Here is an 18,145-nt window from a genome sequence, read left to right as displayed (position 1 = left end):
TCTGCTCATGAATCATTTGATAAAGCCAATTAGATTTTTAATGTTAACTTAGTTGTCTATTTTTGTTGTTGTTATTTAACACAACAACACAGTGGAAAAGTTAATAGAATTAAGGAGCTAGCTTTGGGGGGAAAGGCTTTTGCTTTAGATGGTCTGAGTTTATTATAGCTTGTCTATTTTGCTGTGTGTGCTTAGGAGAGTGTTACTTTTTACCTCTTTAAACACCAGTTTTCCCATCTGTAAGACCACTGTACTTAACTTAAGGGACTTGGGAAGACTGAGATTAATACACATGGAGATGCTTTGCATATTGTCAACCCACAGTAAGCACTTTATACCAGGAAACTCATTATTACTGATCAAAGCGTGGCGACCTTACAGTTAGCTATTGGCTGACCACAGCTCTGTGGAGCAACAGATAACTTCCTGATGCCCCGCGTTAAAAGTCTCGGCACCACAAAGCAGCGGAATCGAGCTCCTGGCCCCAGAACCGAGAAATAAGGTACTTGGCCTCTGCGTTGACGGAGACGCACCCGTCGCTCTAGCAACTTCGCCCTCCAGCTCTCGGTGGTGCGAGACCGCGCGCTTGCGCGGTAGGTGCGGCCGCCGGCTGGCGAGCGGGCGCTGGGAGCGGCGGCGCGGAGAGTGCGGTGGAGCTGCGCCTGCCGATGCAGGTAACCACTCGCGGGCCGGCTCCTGGAAGGGCTGGTTGTTGCGCCTTAGGCTCGGGCAGGGTAGGCGGTCTTCATGCTCACCCCGTGTCAGGTCCAGCATCGGCCTGAGGCTCCCGGTTCCCGAAGTCTGGCCGCGGTGCTCGGGCCGCCCGCCCCCTGTCCTACCCGAGGCAGCGTCCCAGCCCTCACCGTGTCCCAGGCGGCGGGGAAGGCGCCAGAGAACCGCCAGGGTTCTCCGGCCGATTTCCCCTCCCGAAAACTAAGACCGAAAACTAAGACCCGCGGGGTAGAATTTGAAGCGGGAAAGAGCTTCAGGTTGTTTACAAATTTAGCCCTTCTGAGTTTGACTTAGAATGGAGGGTTCATCCCCAGGATTTGGCTTCTGACTGCACCGTTAGGGTCAGGAGCAATGTACCTCACGGGGCAGCCTGTTACCTCTGGAGAGCTGACATCCTCCTCGCGCGACTTCCTTAGTCTGGCTCGTACTCAGCTGGACGCCTAGCCAGCCACTCCCTTGTTCCGAGACAGTTGCCGGTTCCCCTCCCTCACACCACTGTGGGTTTGTTCATTCTGTGTCCCATCAACTGACCCCGATGTGCCTCATGCCAAAGGCAGCTCATTATGGCAGCCCTTTTCAGGATCCATTCCCATTTTCCAGAGATGCTCCTGAACCGGTTTGCTAAATAAAACCGTTCTCAATTTAGATTTGAATTCTAATTCAAGTATGTGACTTGAGTTAAGGCTTTTAACTTCTCTTAGCTTCCGTTTTCTCTTCTGAAAATGGGGATAACCGTATGTATCTCCAGGGAGTGTGAGGGCAATGGAGATCAAGGCCACCAGAAGTATTTCACATGCTACTTGGCATTAGTAAACACTCTGCTGATGTCAGTTATTTTTTGAACAGATAATACCCTCCCGCCCCCCAAGCATTAGTTTGTTATCAAATGCAACATGTAATAATGGCAACCAAACATTTCTCATCAGTCAAAAGGTTTTTTAAGTGATGTTAATACTGAGAAGGGTTCCAAGAAGAGAGGGTACCTTGGTCAAGTGATGGTTTTGGTTAATAACATCTTGGAAATTCATGGAAAATAGATCAAGAGCTTCAGAAGTTATCAGTTACTTCATTTTACAAATTTACACCTGAAAATCTTCTCTGGGGAATAATTATGCAGGAAATGTGCAGACAGATGGGAATTATAGCATTATGTACAACAGTGAAAACATTAAAACTTTTTTAATGGACAATTGTAACGTACAGAAGTAGAAAAGGCAGATAAACCCACCATGTGCACATCACCCAACTAAAATAATGATCAATACTTTGCCTATTTTATTTTTGTGAAAATTTTTAAAATAATGTCTAAAAATGGAATAGTTGAATAAACTAGGATACATTTATTAGAATGCTATGAAGCTTTTAAAATAATATAAAATTGTGTATTTGATATCAAAATTGTGAAAACAGAAACTACAATCTGTAGAAAGAAAACAAGAGGGAAATACAGTATTAACCTGTTTCTCTGATGGTGCAACTAAATAGTTTCTTATCTTCTATTTTCAGATATTTTACAAATAAAAATATTCCATACAAACTATGTATTGTTATAAGAAACAGTATTTAAAAATACTGCACCAGAATTAAAAAATACTCTACTATGCCATAGCAGGGTCACTGTTACAGAGAATGAAAATGCTTTAAGTTCCGCAGATCTATTTCTGCAGCCTGTGTTTCTATAAGCAGTCTTGTCAGCCTCTTGTGTTGGCCCTTTCTGTTGAGTTTATGTGGTCAGCTAACCTCCGTACTAACCAGCCATACTCCTTATATAAGTGATTTAACTCTGTAAAATTTTATTCCCTTTATCCTTTATTTTTACTAATGCTATCCATCAAGGTATGTATAGCAAGATTTTCTGTTATGATATGATTCCCACTTCATCTTGCTGTCCTGAGTAGGGATTCCTCATGCATTTATTTTCATACTTTTCCTAAAACAACCCCTTTAAACCATTTAAGTAGGTAATGTATTTTTTTTCCACAAAAATTTTCTTGCTTAAATACAAGACAGGCCTCTCATTACAAACATCTCTGTAGTGAGATGTCACCAAAAATCTATTCTGCTCTAAGTTGATAAGCTATATCTGCATTTTAAATTGCAAGAGTAGGAGAGGGTTCACCTTACAAGAAAATGTATAGATGACTTTGGTTTCAAATACATATGTGAAGAAACTTGTTTTCTAGGTATGCAAAGAAGGCTTTTCACGCAGATATCCATAGAGATAATATGGACCAGCCCGGAGTTCTCCTCTGGGTGAAAGCAGAACCCTTTATAGTGGGCGCCTTGCAGGTGCCCCCGCCATCCAAATTCAGTCTTCACTATCTCAGGAAGATATCTACCTATGTACGAACCCGGGTCACAGAGAAAGCTTACCCACGTCTGTACTGGTCGGTATGGAGGCACATCGCATGTGGGAAGCTGCAGTTGCCCAAGGATCTGGCATGGCTTTACTTTGAAATATTTGATAGTCTGGAAGTGAAGACATCACAGGAGCGCCTGGAGTGGTCTGAGATTCTGTCCAACTGTGTGTCTGAGGATGAAGTTGAAAAGCAAAGAAACCAGGTATGGCTTTATATATTTATATGTGTTGTGTAATTTGGGAAATAATTTTTTTTTAAGATTTATTTATTTCTGCATACAGAACTGGGGTACAAGCCAGAGGTGCAGGGGCTGTGAAAGGGCCTTTTTTTTTTTTTTAATTGTACTAGCTGTACAGTGCAGTTTCAGGTTAATGGTCCTGAGGATTCCAAAACACTATTTGAGTAGTACTGGTTCCAGTTTGGCAGTATTTAATATATTTAATAAATGAGGTCTTATTTAGCAATCCTTATCCACCTATTCCCAAAGCATGTTTGAGTAACATTAGTAGGAAGAGGAAGACATTTCTACTGACTTGAGAGGTTTTCAGCCAATTGGATGCTTATAAATCAAATTTGTTATAGAGTACCTGACTCTTTGCAGGTGAATATGTGCTTTGTGCTAGGTTTCAATGATTAGGACAGCGTTTTTGTCCTCACACTTTCAATGATTAGGACAGCATTTCTGTCCTCACAGAGATCAGAGACTAAGAGGAAGCTGGTGTACAAACAAGTGCAACTTAATACTGCAACATGTACAGAAACAAAAGTAACAATAAAATATGAAAATAGAATGGAGAATGATTAATTCTGCTGCATGGGAAGGATTTCCCAGAGAAAGTGTATAAGTCAGAGTAGTAACAATCAGTCCCAGCCTTTCAGTGGCTTAACACAGTAATAGTTCTTTTCTCATTCATGCTACAGCCAACACAGACCATCAAGTTGGATGAAATTTTAAGTAAACTATTGTTGTCCAAGTTACGACTCAGAGATCAAGGGTATTACAGTTATTTATTAATTAACCATTTATTCTATGCCCATTATGTAGTGGCTGCCATGAACACAGAGATGAATAAAACCTGCAGGAAACTCCAGATTTTCTGAGTGCTGTGTGCTAGATTCTATCCTACTTGCTAGAAATATAAAAATGAAAAAGACCTCCCTGGTGGCGCAGCAGGTTAGGACACAGTACAGCAAGCTAGCTGCAGCCACTTCACTGTGAGTTTGATCCCGGACCCTGGAGGTGACCCACATGGCATGGCAGACCTCTCCTGACCCACCCGCTGCTCCCCTCAGCAGTGTACTTCATTGATCTGTCTGTTCTGCTCCCCACTCTGTCTCTGGTGAAACCTCTCACCGTCCCTGCACCTCTGGCCTGTATCCCTACTCTGTATGAATAAATAAATAAACCTTTAAAGAAAAAATGAAAAAGACAAGAACCTCTATTTCATGGAGAGGCAAGCATGTGATAAAATAATAAAAATATAGCAAATTGTTAAATGGAAGCATGTATAAAATTAGGGTATTATGCTGAAAGAAGCAAATCCCAAAAGATTACATACTGTATGAATCCAATTATATAACATTCTTAAAATAATTAAGAGAACAGATAAATAATTGTCAAGAGTTATGAAAGGGTGTGAGAGTGGGTGGGAGGTGGGTGTGGTTATAAAAGGACAACATGAGAGATCCTTGTGTTGATGGAAATGTTGCATATCTTGGTTCTATTATCATTATCACACTTAGGAAGTTTGTATGATTTGAAACTGGATAAATAATACATGTGACCGCTGTTCTTACAAGTGCATGGGAATCTACAATTTTTCTCAAAAAGTTTTTTTCAATCTATAGATTCATGGGGCTCCACACTGAGTTGAAGGAATAGGTGTAGGTGATCCCGAGAACTGTATTTTTAAGTTCTTTAGCTATATCAACTTTTTAGCCAGGGTAGCCCCAAATGTCTTATTTCAACTTTTTTGCTCCTCCTATATGTATATGAGAATGGGTATATGAAGATAATCATGAGCATCAAATCCTGAGTGTCAAGTCACATCCTCTGTAAATACGAAGTGACTCACATCTCTCATGCCAGTACTTTTGTTTTTAAGTCAAACATGTCTTTAAGAATTTGCTGAAAATGTAAGGCCTGCCCCCCCCCCAAATGGGTGTACACCAAAAGCTTGCTCACCACTTCAGTCATTGTCCTGGTTATCTTAAACTTTCTTCATACATATTTGAGTTTTGATGCAGTGTCTTGATTAGATTTTCTTTCTCTTCTTCATCTATTTACTTATTAAATTACTAAGGTTTTTTTAAACTGAAATTTTAAATTTCTGAAATAGTATACTTTTTAGAAGTATGTCTTTCAGTCTTCATCAGTTTTGGGAGAGGATGTCTGAATATAGATGGCAAAGATATCTTTTTGAGCAAGTAAAGGATTGTGGTTAAATTAGTTTTGGGAACTCCTCTAGCTGAGTATCAGAGGACATACACTATCAAACTGTATTCTTAAGATCGGCAGTCTGTTGTGAATTTATGTAATTGTAGACTCGTGACTGATGTGTTTTTGGGACACATGTTCATCATGTATTTTCTTTTTGGACAGCTTTCAGTGGACACTCTACAGTTTCTGCTCTTCTTATATATACAACAGTTAAACAAGGTCTCTCTGAGGACATCATTGATTGGAGAAGAATGGCCTAGTCCCCGAAGCAGATCGCAGTCACCTGACCTGACTGAAAAATCCAGTTGTCACAATAAGGTACTATTAAATTTTAATATCTAAATTTCCTGAAAGGAACAATATGTGAGGGAGATGGTTTGTCTTCATTAAAAATTATGTTGCAATTACTTCAATAAGCTAGTGATTTGCTGTTTGTTTTGTTCTTTTACTTTTTCCCCTTAATTATAAAATGTAATCAATATATGCCATCTTAATCAAATTAAAGACATGATTTCAGTTTCTTCATTGACACAAAAATTACTTATGTGGTTTTGCGGCAAATCATGCAGTCTTCTCTTATTAGCATTCCCACTTTTGTATATGTTAATGAATTATGATCTATTTATTTGACTAAGTTAGGATAAGTGAGAAGGTACAGTATTTGCAAAACCTGTTAATGAAAAATTCTATTTCTATGTGATTGCTATTTGCTTAATACTTAAATTCAAAATACTTCAGTAGTTATAAAAGATGTGACACAACCTAGAAGTTAAATTTAACTTCCTTATATTGTGAGTTTCAGAAAATGTCTTATTCTTTTTAATATTTTTATAAAACCAAAATATTTTTACATGTTCGTGTAAAAACATTTTGAAAAACTTTAACTAAAATATAGGTTTCAGTTTTAGTTTATCAGACTCTTAAAAATGTTCTAAGGCTAAAAATAAATCTCTTTGACATTTGGTGCTTTTATAATCCGTTTTTCTAATAAATTGTTTGCTCTTACATTCCATGACACTGTTCCAGCCTGGTTCTGCTTCTGATTCTTTTTTCTCCTTCTCTATTCATGAACCTCTCTTCCCTGACTTTTATATGATCCTGTTCCCTCAGGATTTTGCCGATGGCAATTTTGTCTTCTCACTACAGCTCTTCATTCAGCATAATTTAGTCTTTTCCCATGACTTATATCTCCGTCATTCCTAAGTTTGTCTTCATCCTAGATTTATCTCTTTGCACATAGATTCCTATGTTTACCTTAAATTTGGAATGACCAAGTCCAGACATTTTAAAGATGCCAATTATTGCCTATTCTTTCCACATGCACTTCCTTCTGAGTGGGCAACATTGAGAGAGAATGTTTGAGCCAAGGTAGCCAGCATTCACATCTGACTCTGCCACTTAGTCGCACATGATTTTTTTGGCAAGTCAGTTAACTTCTCTAGGGCTTAACTTTTCTTCTGTAGTTGGGTATAATAATACCTACTTCTGAAAAGCTGTGAGAATTCAGTAAAATAATAGCTGGAGACATGTTGCATTCTGAGCATCAGTAAATTGTAATTCTCTTTTATGCTATAGTATAACTTCTTCCATCAATTGCTTTTTGACTAGAATTGCAGTTTGACTATAGGATATATTTGGCATTGGTCTGATTTGTGATTATAACCTAGCCCAATCAAAAACCCTTGTGGACTAAACAGTTGTGGACTAAAGGCTGTGTTGGGTACTTGAGCTGCCAGCTCATTTGGCATTGGGGTCAGAAATAGCCATCTTGCTCATGAATGACCTGGAATTATGAGGGATTAAAATCTGAGGTAATCAGAGAAAAAGAAGAGAATAGAATAGATGTGCAGAGAGATTCTGGCCCCTAAGGGAGAACCAGGTTCCAGCTAGCTTTCCACTCCAGCTCTGGTGAGTCCTACCTGCACTTTAGCTTTGGAGACATTTGTGTCCCTCTGCAGTAATTACTAGGACTCACTTTTATTCCTTGTACCAGTGAATTACTACCAGCTACCCTTACTCATGCTGACTTACTCTGAGTTCCTTGAGGACAGGAACTGTCTTGTTTGATTTACATAATTCATCACTTAAACATTGCTCATAAGAGATTCAGCAAATATCTGTCAAAAGAATGAGCAAAACCTTGGGACATTCGCCAATTGAGGCCTATTCCCAAAGTTACCATTTCTCTTCCTTTTAGTCACTGTAGGATGCTGTATTTTGTGTAGTGAAATTTAAAATTCCTTCAGTAATTCATGATGGTAAATATAGGAAATTGATGCTTCATAGAATGTCTCAGATGATTATTTTATGTTTGATCTGAAATTTTTAGAATATTTACGTCTGTGAATTTGGGCAAGTTTATGTACTTTCCATATCTCCATTTTCTCATATGTACAGTGGGCATGATAATAACATCTCTATTTTAAAATTATTGTTGAATTAAACGCTGAAGTTTTTATACCAGTTAGTGCTTGGCACACACTAAGGGTTAGCTATTACTTTATTACTTTTTAGTTATCTACGCTGGAGAAAGAAAATGTTTATATCTGTTAGAATCACAAAAAAAAATTATGAGATTTATATAGCCATCTCAAATGATTTGGGGGGGAATGAGGCAAAGTATAGCTATAAAATAATGAAAATGTAAAAATATCAGGCCTTGGAGAATCTCTCTATTCTTCTAAGAGTGCTTTCTTTTGATATTTTTAGAACTGGAATGATTACTGTCACCAAGCTTTTGTCTGTGATCATCTGTCCGATCTTCTAGAACTGCTTTTGGATCCAGAACAACTCACTGCATCATCTCATTCAACCCATACTAGTCTAGTCTCTCGAGAAGCTGTTGTGGCACTAAGCTTCCTTATTGAAGGTTCAGTGAAGACAGCCAGGAAGATATATCCACTTCATGAACTTGCACTTTGGCAACCACTGCATGCACAAAGTGGCTTCTCAAAGATCTCTAGGACCTTTTCTTTCTACAAGCTGGAAGCCTGGTTGAGAGCCTGCTTGACTGGGAATCCATTTGGCATGTCTGCTTGCCTCAAATCTGGAAAGAAGTTGGCTTGGGCTCACCAAGGTATTTTTTAACATTTTAATCTACATTAAACTGAATGATAAGTTAAAGAACCTAGTTTTTTCCAGCATATTATTAATCACTTATCTTCTGTAAAAGACTTAAAAAAATTACTAGAGTAAAAAGGCAACATTTCCCTTTGCATATGACTTTCTTTCAAGACAGCAACAGTCTCAGAGTTGACTCATCAGTCCATGTTGCTTTGGTTGCAATTAACAGAAACTCCAACTTCAGATAGTCCTCTCTTTTCCCACTCTTTCTCCATCTTACTTTCATCTGCTTATTTGTGTGAGACTTTCTTATTTTTTAGGCAATAGCAGAGTGTGGCCATTCTATAGTTTGAACCACAGAAAGTTGGGGTAGAGATGAGGTTGCTTAAATTACAGAGACATAAGGAAATTAGGTATGTCTAAATTAGAAATTTAGATTTATAGTAGAAGAGTATTTTTGGTTGCATCAGTATCTTTTCCTGATAGCCCAGCAATAACTGAAGGGGTAGGACAGGTGCTATATGACCTTCTTGGAGCCCAGGTTAATACATTTGAGGGAGAAGAGAGACTGAGTACATATCTCAATAGGTGGCTAGATTGAGCAAATGTCAGAAAAAAATTAATGGGGGAAAAAAACCCCAAAGCACTAGGACATATTTGTATAATCTCTGAATTTCAAAGTAATGAAGAAATAGATCCTGTGCTTGCTGATATAAAGAGAGTCAATTTTGTATCAATTTTTATCATGCTAAAAAAATAATTGAGCAGTATCTATGGAACCTTGAGACAAAAAGATTGTTATCCAAGAGTTTTCTGTCTCCCCAACCTGTTGCCCTAATAGGCGGTTAGGGATTTTAGGGCTCCCACAAATATGGAGGAGAATACATAATTCTTAATGCTGATTAAAAAAAAAAAACAAAACTTATGTAGCTTTAGGTAAGGTTGTAAATGTTGTTAAAGTAGGCCCTTATAGGAAAAAAGAGGATATCTAACCTCTCAGGATTGTACTAAAATGTTAACAGTAGTATATGGGAGGATTATAAATAATTTTTCTTTTATTACTAGTAATTAAAGTTTCTCTACAGTAACCATACATTACTTACATAATAAAAGGAGATAATAGAGACTGTTTTAAAAGAAAAATAACAACATATTCTTGTGACTCCCCCACATTTGAACAGTTTGACCAGTATTATTTACAAGAATGCCCTGGTGGTTCACACTTCTGCAGTCTGAGAAGCCAGTCACCTACTGGTGGGACTGCATTAAGAGAGCAACCTGTGTAGGTTATTTTTTGAGTATCAGCAGTAGGTGCTATATATGACAGGTAGGTGAGCTCTCTACTGGGGAGTTAGTAATGATCTTGGGAATAAAGATTTGAACCAAATAGAATTTCTGGAATGATGTGGTAGTGATTTAGCAGAAGTTCAGATTAGTATTGTGACAATTTAAAGAGATTATTTAAGGATTGAAATGATAAATTAACTCATTGGCATCTTAGAAGAAGCTCTGCCACATACTAGCTATATGACCTTGGGCATGTTACTTGAAGAGCAGAAATGATTTTAAAAATATTAGTTGTCTAGGCAATATTGAATGGAGTATAGGCTTAAACATTTTATAACAAAAATCATAAAATATTGCAACCATGCAAAAAAGTATGTATAGCAAACACATTACCCCACACCTAGACCTAGCATTTTTTAAAACCTTACAGTTATCTAACTTACGTAGACATGTAGACATGTTTAACTTCATGTGATTTTTTTCTTTGATTTGAAAATATTTCATTTGTTTTTGTAGTTGAAGGAACGACCAAAAGAGCTAAAATTGCTTGTAATATTCACGTGGCCCCTAGGATGCACCGCATGTTGGTGATGAGCCAGGTTTACAAACAGACATTAGCCAAGAGCTCAGACACTCTGGTGGGGGCACATGTGAAGATTCATCGTTGCAACGAGTCTTTTATATATCTGCTCTCTCCCTTACGGTAAGTACAGTCTTCATACTGTTCTGACATTTTTATATTTTTTTGGAATAGGATTGATAAATATTTTTTTTTTGCATGACAGAATACTATTTCAATAAAAATATTTTTCATCTTATTCAGAAGAATTCATCTTACTTTTTCATATTTCAGGTCTGTGACAATTGAGAAGTGTAGAAATAGCACCTTTGTCCTGGGCCCTGTACAGACTGCTCTTCACCTCCACAGCTGTGACAATGTTAAAGTCATTGCTGTTTGCCATCGTTTGTCCATTTCTTCAACAACGGGTTGTATCTTTCATATTCTGACACCTACACGCCCACTTATTCTTTCTGGGAATGAGACAGTAACTTTTGCCCCTTTTCATACTCATTACCCAATGTTGGAGGAACATATGGCCAGGACTGGTATTGCTACAGTGCCTAACTATTGGGACAATCCAATGATTGTATGTAGAGAGAACAGAGACACAGATGTCTTCCGGCTCTTACCACCTTGTGAATTCTATGTATTCATTATTCCCTTTGAAATGGAAGGGGACACAACAGAGATACCTGGGGGTCTTCCATCTGCATATCAGAAAGCACTGGGTCAAAGAGAACAGAAGATACAGATCTGGCAGAAAACTGTGAAGGAGGCTCGTTTGACAAAGTGAGTAATTTGTAGAAGTAATAATTTGTCTTTGATGTAAAACTCCTTGGGAAAGCAAATTAATCTGCATGTGTTTATGGACATGCTAAAGTAATAAAAAGATAAAGCTATTTCTTTTGTTAAGGCTTGGGTTTCAGGTCAGTATTCCAGGTACTATTTATTTAAAAAGATTTATTATTTATGCATACAGAACTGGGGTACAGGTCAGAGGTTCAAGGGCAGTGAGAGGATTCACCACAGACAGAGTGGGGGAGCAGGACAGGCAGATTGACAAAATACACTGCTGAGGAGAGCAGTGGGCACGACAGGAGAGGTCTGTTGTGCCATGTTGGTCACCTTCCTGGCCAGGGATCCAGCTTGTGGTGAAGCAGCTGCTATTAGCACTGGCTTCGTAGTATTGCTCTTTAACCCTTTGGGCTACCAGGGAGGGCCCCTCAGGTGCTTAACTGCATGATAAAGTAAGGAAATAATCAAGTGTTAGACTTGATTCGTCTAAGAAGCTTAAGTTTAGTTGACAATATAAATTACATTTTTAAGTGAAACATAGAATATGCCATTTAGTCCGGTACTAATAAATAGATTTAATTTTTATTTCGCTACATTATACTGGTAGCTCTCAAATTTGGTTGTGCAGCAGAATCATCTAAGGAGCTTGTTAAAAATGCAGACTTCCTGTTTCCACCACCCCATAGATAGCCAGTCCAGAAGTGAATTCCTAGTGACACTTTTTATCAACGTTTTCCCTAATCCATGGTAAAATATGACAAATAAGTACAATATTTTAAAATAAGGCTAAATGTAGTCAGTTTAAATACTATCTTTACTAATAGTATTTCCTTCCTACTTTTGGAGCTCTAAAATATTTTAAATAACATGCTTTTATTGTAGATCATTGTGGTTTATTATGTCTACTACAAAATTTTATTTCAAGGGTGTTGGCCCTGAAGTCTAGAAACTAGGAACATACTCTGTGGCATAAAGATTCAGAAAACATCACTGTGAATAGTTAGAGACACTCTATGGAGGAAGTACAATTTGTATTGGACTTTGATACATGAACTGAGTTTGGATAGAAGTGAGAATTGAGCAGAATACTTTCCACAGCACTGGAGGAGCAGATGTGGAAGCAGAAGCAGAAGTAGCTATCCTGGAAGTCATTTGCTGAAACAGGATTCTGGATCTGGAATAATGTATTTAGGCGTGGATGGGTAGACTGAACCAGATTATAGACTCTTGAATTCCAGCAGTGAAAGTTAGATTTAAGTGAAATTAAGTGTTAGGAGCTATTAAAGGGTTTTGAACAATTGACTGAATAACAGAAAGCTATATTTATTCAGAAACATTTATATAATATTTATGGAATATAAACCCTTTATTAGATGCTATAGCATACTTTAAAGATGTAATGCAAAGGGATTACACATAATGCAGATCTGGTTAGAGATTTGAAAGAGGAAAATCAGGGTGATCGTCTAGGAAACTGGATTACAGTGATGAGAAAGAGGATAGAGTCCAAAAATAGTTTAGCAGGAGGCAGGAATCAGTGCACAGTTTTTTTTTTTGTTTGTTTTTTTAAAGATTTATTTTTTTGTGCATACAGAACTGGGGTACAGGCCAGAGGCTCAGGGGCAGTGAGAGGCCCTGAGACAGAGTGGGGAGCAGAACAGGCCAAATGTCGAAGTACACTGCTGAGGGGAGCAGCGGGCGGGTCAGGAGAGGTCTGCCGCACCATGTGGTCACCTCTGGTGCAGGTGGGAATCGAACTCATGCCGAAGCGGCTTTAGATTCTCAGTGCTGTGCTTTAACCCGCTGCGCCACCAGGGAGGGCCGGAATCAGTGCACAGTTATGTGAGAAAAATGATGATAAGGAACTTGAACAGAGAGACTAATATTTTATCTAAAGTCACACAGATCCTGGATTCCAGGCCAGAACCTGGATTCTTAGTGTCTTTGTTTTTTATAAATGATATTATGTATAATATAATTTCAATGATGTTATGAAAATGGATGATTACTGTAAAAAAATATATAAAGTAAATAAATAAAACTAACGCATCTCAGACAACCATAATTTGAATAGAAACTCTTAATAGAATATATTATATAAGTCAGAAAACAAATTCACTCATTTCTATTCTGACCTTTAAAAGCCACGGGAGAGATAGGCCATGATTATTGTTTGGATAAGGAGTGATTTTTCACCAGGACAGTTTCTGTTTAAATCATGTGGCTTTGATTCAGACTGTGTTTAAATCTTGACATTTTCCATCCATAGATAATTATGTTGCCAAGGGGGTGGGTAGAACTAGAAAGCATCCTTTAAAGCATTTCTGTTGTTTGAGTGCTTCTGTTATTTAGATGCCTAGACTTTTTATGTATGTAAAAATCTTCTACATATATGCAACGTTTAGGATGTAGTAAGTATTAAATAAATGTTGACCTTCAATTATAGTGTATTCAAGCATTCCGATTTAGAATAACACCAGAAACACTCAATTTAGCTTTGGTTTGAACCCAAAGTATTTTTGGCTTATGTCTGGAATGAGATATGATTATCTCACCTTGAGCTATCACCATCCCATGCTGACCTTGTCTCAGGGTGTTCTGTGGAATTATGTTCAGTAGAAATTGTGGCTAGACCACGCCCTAGCCCTGCTGATACTACTACTAAGCTAATTCCTGATAATCAGAAGCTACCCTTTCTAATGCTGAACGTGTGAAATATCCTCTTACTTTAGAGCTTTTGCACTTTGTTTCCTCAGCCTGCAGTGCTCGTCACTTCATTCAGACTTCTGCTCAGGCGTCATCCCAGAGGGGTTTTCTCTGTCCATTTTCTTCAGTAGCATTGTCAACATTCTCCACTTCCTCTCGTATTTTTAGCCAACACATTTATGACTACTTAAGTTCATGACATATATCTGTTTTATTTATTACTCACATCCTTCCCAGGGAGCATAGGTGACATAGATCGCATGTGAGTTGTGCCCTCTGGAGTCACAAGCCTGCCAGACAGAGGGTTGGTCTCCCTTCCTTTCTTTAAACATTTGTCATTCAGCATGCTGCATCATTTGGTCCTCAGTAAATATCTGTTGAGTTAATAACCACAATAGAACAAGATGTAGTTCTAGATAAGTCTTTACAAAAAATGCATTCTATCTGACCAGTCTTTTTTGTCCTTTTTTTTGTTTTTTTAGTGGTGGTTCAATGGAAAGACCTGAACAGAGCAATTACTTTGAGAGAAGTGGATGTCTGGAAATAACTTAGCATTTATCCCATTCAGGTGGTTTATAATCATTTGGAGTAAAATTAGTATAAATTTAGTGTTCTTACATTCTTTTTGCTCTCAATTGCAATTTTAGGGATCAAAGGAAGCAGTTCCAGATACTTGTGGAGAACAAGTTTTATGAGTGGCTGATTAATACAGGACATCGCCAACAGCTGGACAGCCTGGTGCCCCCTGCAGTGGGCTCCAAGCAAGCAGCAGGATAAGCTCCTATATCAAATCACTGGTCGGCATTTAAATTATTTGGGGAAATGCTTACAGACATACAAAAACCTACAGAATGTTGTTACTGACCATTGCTGAATTTTTCACTGCTCCTTTACATGCCCACAGTGGTAAGAAGCCCCACCAAAATATTCAGGTGGAGCCCATAGAATTATGGGCAAGTATAATGACCAAGTTGTATCTTTTTTGCTTCTTGCCTGACATAAGTTGCACTGTGCAGATATACTACTTTCCCAATATATAGCTTTAAGTTTTATCCCTCCTTTCTAATACACCTTGCCTGTTTCCCTCACCACACACAAAACCTATTAATTGCACCTACAGACATTAATAAATTACAAGAATTCATTCAAATAAAGAATTGAATAATGAACTCTAAAAGATCACAGATTCAATAGAAGAGACTATGGATACAGACAGATAAGCTAGAAATTAGTTAATCCAAATATATAGTATATTTAAAGGAAAGTTTATTTTGCTATTTCAAAGTATTTTTTAAAACCAAAAATGGGAGGACAGGCAAAGACCATGGTAGGTAGTTCATAAGAAAGTACATATAAGCACAAAGATACTTTACTCTTCTCTCCTTTGTCATAGATTGAGTATCCTTCTTCGCGGGGGTTGATTTGTGGGCTCTCAATTCTAGCCCATTGGTCTCTGTCTAGTTTTATCCCAATACTACTTTGTTTTGATTACAGTCGCTTTGCAGTCTGGGAGTGTGATACCACCATTCTTTTTTGTCAGCATTGGTTTGGCTATCTAGACTATTGTGGTTCCATACAAATTTCAGTAATATTTGTTCGTTTCTTTGTATTGAATCTGCATATTGCTTTGGGTAAGATGGCCATTTGTTAATTCTTCCAATCTGTGAGCAAGAGATACCTATTTTTCTATGTCTTTTATTTCTTTTAACAACATCTTACAGTTTTTATTGTACAGGTCTTTAATCCTCTTTTGTTAAGGTTATTCCTAGACATTTAGTTCTTTTTGGTGTGATTTTAAATGGGATTGTCTTCTTTCTCTTCTAGTTAACTGTTGCATTTAAAAATGCAACCTATTTTTATATATTGATTTTTGTAACCTGACACTTTACTAATTGTTTCTGATTTTTTTAATGGTCTTTAGGGTTTTCTCTGTGTATTATTACATCGTCTGCAGAGTATGATAGTTTTATTTATCCTTTCCCAATTTGGATTTCATTTTGCCTTCCTATTACCTAATTGCTAATTAGGATTTCTAATATTATATTGAGTAGCGCTGATGAATGTGGACATCCTGCTTCAGACCAGCTCTTAGAGGAAAAGCATTCAGTTTTTCACCATTGGGTGTGATTTTAGCTGTGGGTTTGTCATATACGGCCTTAATTATGTTGAGTTGTATTCCTTACATTTTTTAAATCATAAATGTATGTTGACCCTGGGCAAAGATTTTCTCCATCTCTGTTGATGAGAACATACTGTGTTTATCTTTCCTTTTGTTGATCTGATAAAAGATACAGATCCATTTGCATATACTAAAGCATCTTTGCATCCTTAGACTAAATCAGAATTCATCTTTTGAAGGTGAAGCATTCAGCTGCTTCTATTATATTTGAAAGTTTGTGGAGCCTTCAGAACATTTTTACCACCCTAAAATAACCCCCATACACATTCCTAGTCATTTCTCGCTCCTCCAGCCTTCAATATCTTATCCCAGTGCCTGACAAATATTAATTTACTAACTTGATTTACTAAATCAAAAATTTTGGACTTTCATATAAATGGAATCCTGTAACATATGACTTTTGTGCCTGTTTCTTTCACTTAGCATTATGTTCATCCATGTAGCAAGTATTAGTATGTCATTCTTTTTTATGTCTGGATAATATTTCATTGTGTGGTTATACCACACATCTCTTTACACTTAATGAACATTTGAGTTGATTCCACTTTTAAGCTATTATGAATAATGCTGCTATGTATCTTTTTATACAAGTTTCTGTGTAGACATGTTTTTTATTTCCTTGAGCATATACCTAGGAGTAGGATTGCAAAGTAATAAGTTAACTTTTTGAAAAACTGCTGAACTTTTTTCCAAAATTTGGAAAAATTATTATTTATTATTTACGTTTTATGTTGCTTACATGTTTAAATTGTGTTTTGCTTTTTGTAGTATATCATTAATAAATGCTAAAATTAAGAATTGGAAATCAGATGATGATTATACATAAGACATAAAATAAGAGGGTAATATTTTAGTTTACACTAATCTTCATGTTCTTCAATGTTTTTGCATCCATGTATGTGCTTCCTTTTTTTTTTTAAATTATAAATTGTGACCCTGAAAAAAGGGAAGATAATTTAATTTAGACTATGTATTTACCATTTTTAACTATCTGATTTGATTCATGTGATTTTATAAATGAACAAATTTTTCATACTATTTGTATAAAGGCAGTAGAAAATTATTAATACTTTTCTTTTGTTGGCTTAGGGTCCTGGAAACCAGACGATGAAAGGAAGATAGCACACACCTAAAACTAAATTTGGAAGATGTTGCTACTTAAGAGACTTTGGGATTTGTCCTTTTTATTTTGAGACCTTTTTTTGACTTTAACTCCATACTAATTTATTACTATTTAGGTTTACTTTTAGCTAAACATTTGTCATGTAAACATGTTATTTATAGGCTATCAGAAGACTCATCTTTGTGATGCTAAATAGAGAAACTTGATGAAGGCAGTCTCTGTATATATGTTAATATTAAAGTGAATGTAGATTTACAAGTAAAGTTCATGTTTTAATTCATTTAAGAAGGTTTCATGCTTTCTAGAGTTTAAATAAGAGTTTTATAGTTCTTATAAGTATTTAAAAGGAAAAAGCTACTCCCTTAAAAATAGTTGAAAGAAAAGTATAATTCATTGGCATATAAATATAGAAGAAATACTTTTATACAAAGATATTTTAGACCTTAAAGTCTGAAACAATGAAATTGTATAAGATATTTAACTTTTATTTTGTTTCATATTTTCAATAAATAAATTTTTCAAATGTAATTTTTTCCTTTTAATAAAAATAAAGGTTTACTTTTAAAAGTCTTCCAGTGTCAGTCTGAAATTCTATCAATATAAAGTTTATATTTCATTGGGAAAGCTATGTTATTCAAGATAAAGGAAAATAATTATCAAATTATTAAAAATGAGTCTGATTATTGATAAATGTTCTTTCATATGCTCACTATTTAGTTAGTAATTATATCAAAAAAAGATTCCACCTAAAGTGAAATCCCTCAGAATGTGTGTAAATTTTAATTGAAGTTTTTGTTTCAAGACGAAATTCAAGAAAGTAGAAAATGAAGGAACTCTGGAGTAATTAAGTCAAGAGTAAATTGGAAATTGCAATTGGTTGACAAAATTAAGGGTATTA

At 36.6% G+C, this 18,145-nt stretch overlaps 1 protein-coding gene across 2 annotated transcripts; it reads left to right on the top strand.

Moving 5' to 3' along the window:
- Window positions 1-613: 613 nt before the first annotated feature.
- On the top strand, window positions 614-17,640 carry TBCCD1 (TBCC domain containing 1). Of its 2 annotated transcripts, XM_004675071.2 has the most exons (8): window positions 614-674; window positions 2,916-3,294; window positions 5,695-5,850; window positions 8,242-8,608; window positions 10,399-10,585; window positions 10,736-11,233; window positions 14,593-14,742; window positions 17,214-17,640. In XM_004675071.2, the coding sequence occupies exons 2-7, from the start codon at window positions 2,959-2,961 to the stop codon at window positions 14,720-14,722; spliced, it is 1,674 nt and encodes a 557-aa protein (XP_004675128.1). In that variant the 5' UTR covers window positions 614-674; window positions 2,916-2,958; the 3' UTR covers window positions 14,723-14,742; window positions 17,214-17,640. The 2 variants fall into 2 exon arrangements, with proteins under 2 accessions (XP_004675128.1, XP_012585095.1); XM_012729641.1 differs by lacking the exon at window positions 14,593-14,742.
- The last annotated feature ends 505 nt before the right edge of the window (window positions 17,641-18,145 follow it).

This window comes from Condylura cristata, unplaced genomic scaffold, assembly GCF_000260355.1.
Source record: "Condylura cristata isolate star-nosed mole 26May11 unplaced genomic scaffold, ConCri1.0 scaffold00003, whole genome shotgun sequence".
Lineage (NCBI taxonomy): Eukaryota > Metazoa > Chordata > Mammalia > Eulipotyphla > Talpidae > Condylura > Condylura cristata.
Note: the sequence above shows the minus strand (reverse complement) of the source record. Positions and strands in the feature narration are given on the sequence as shown.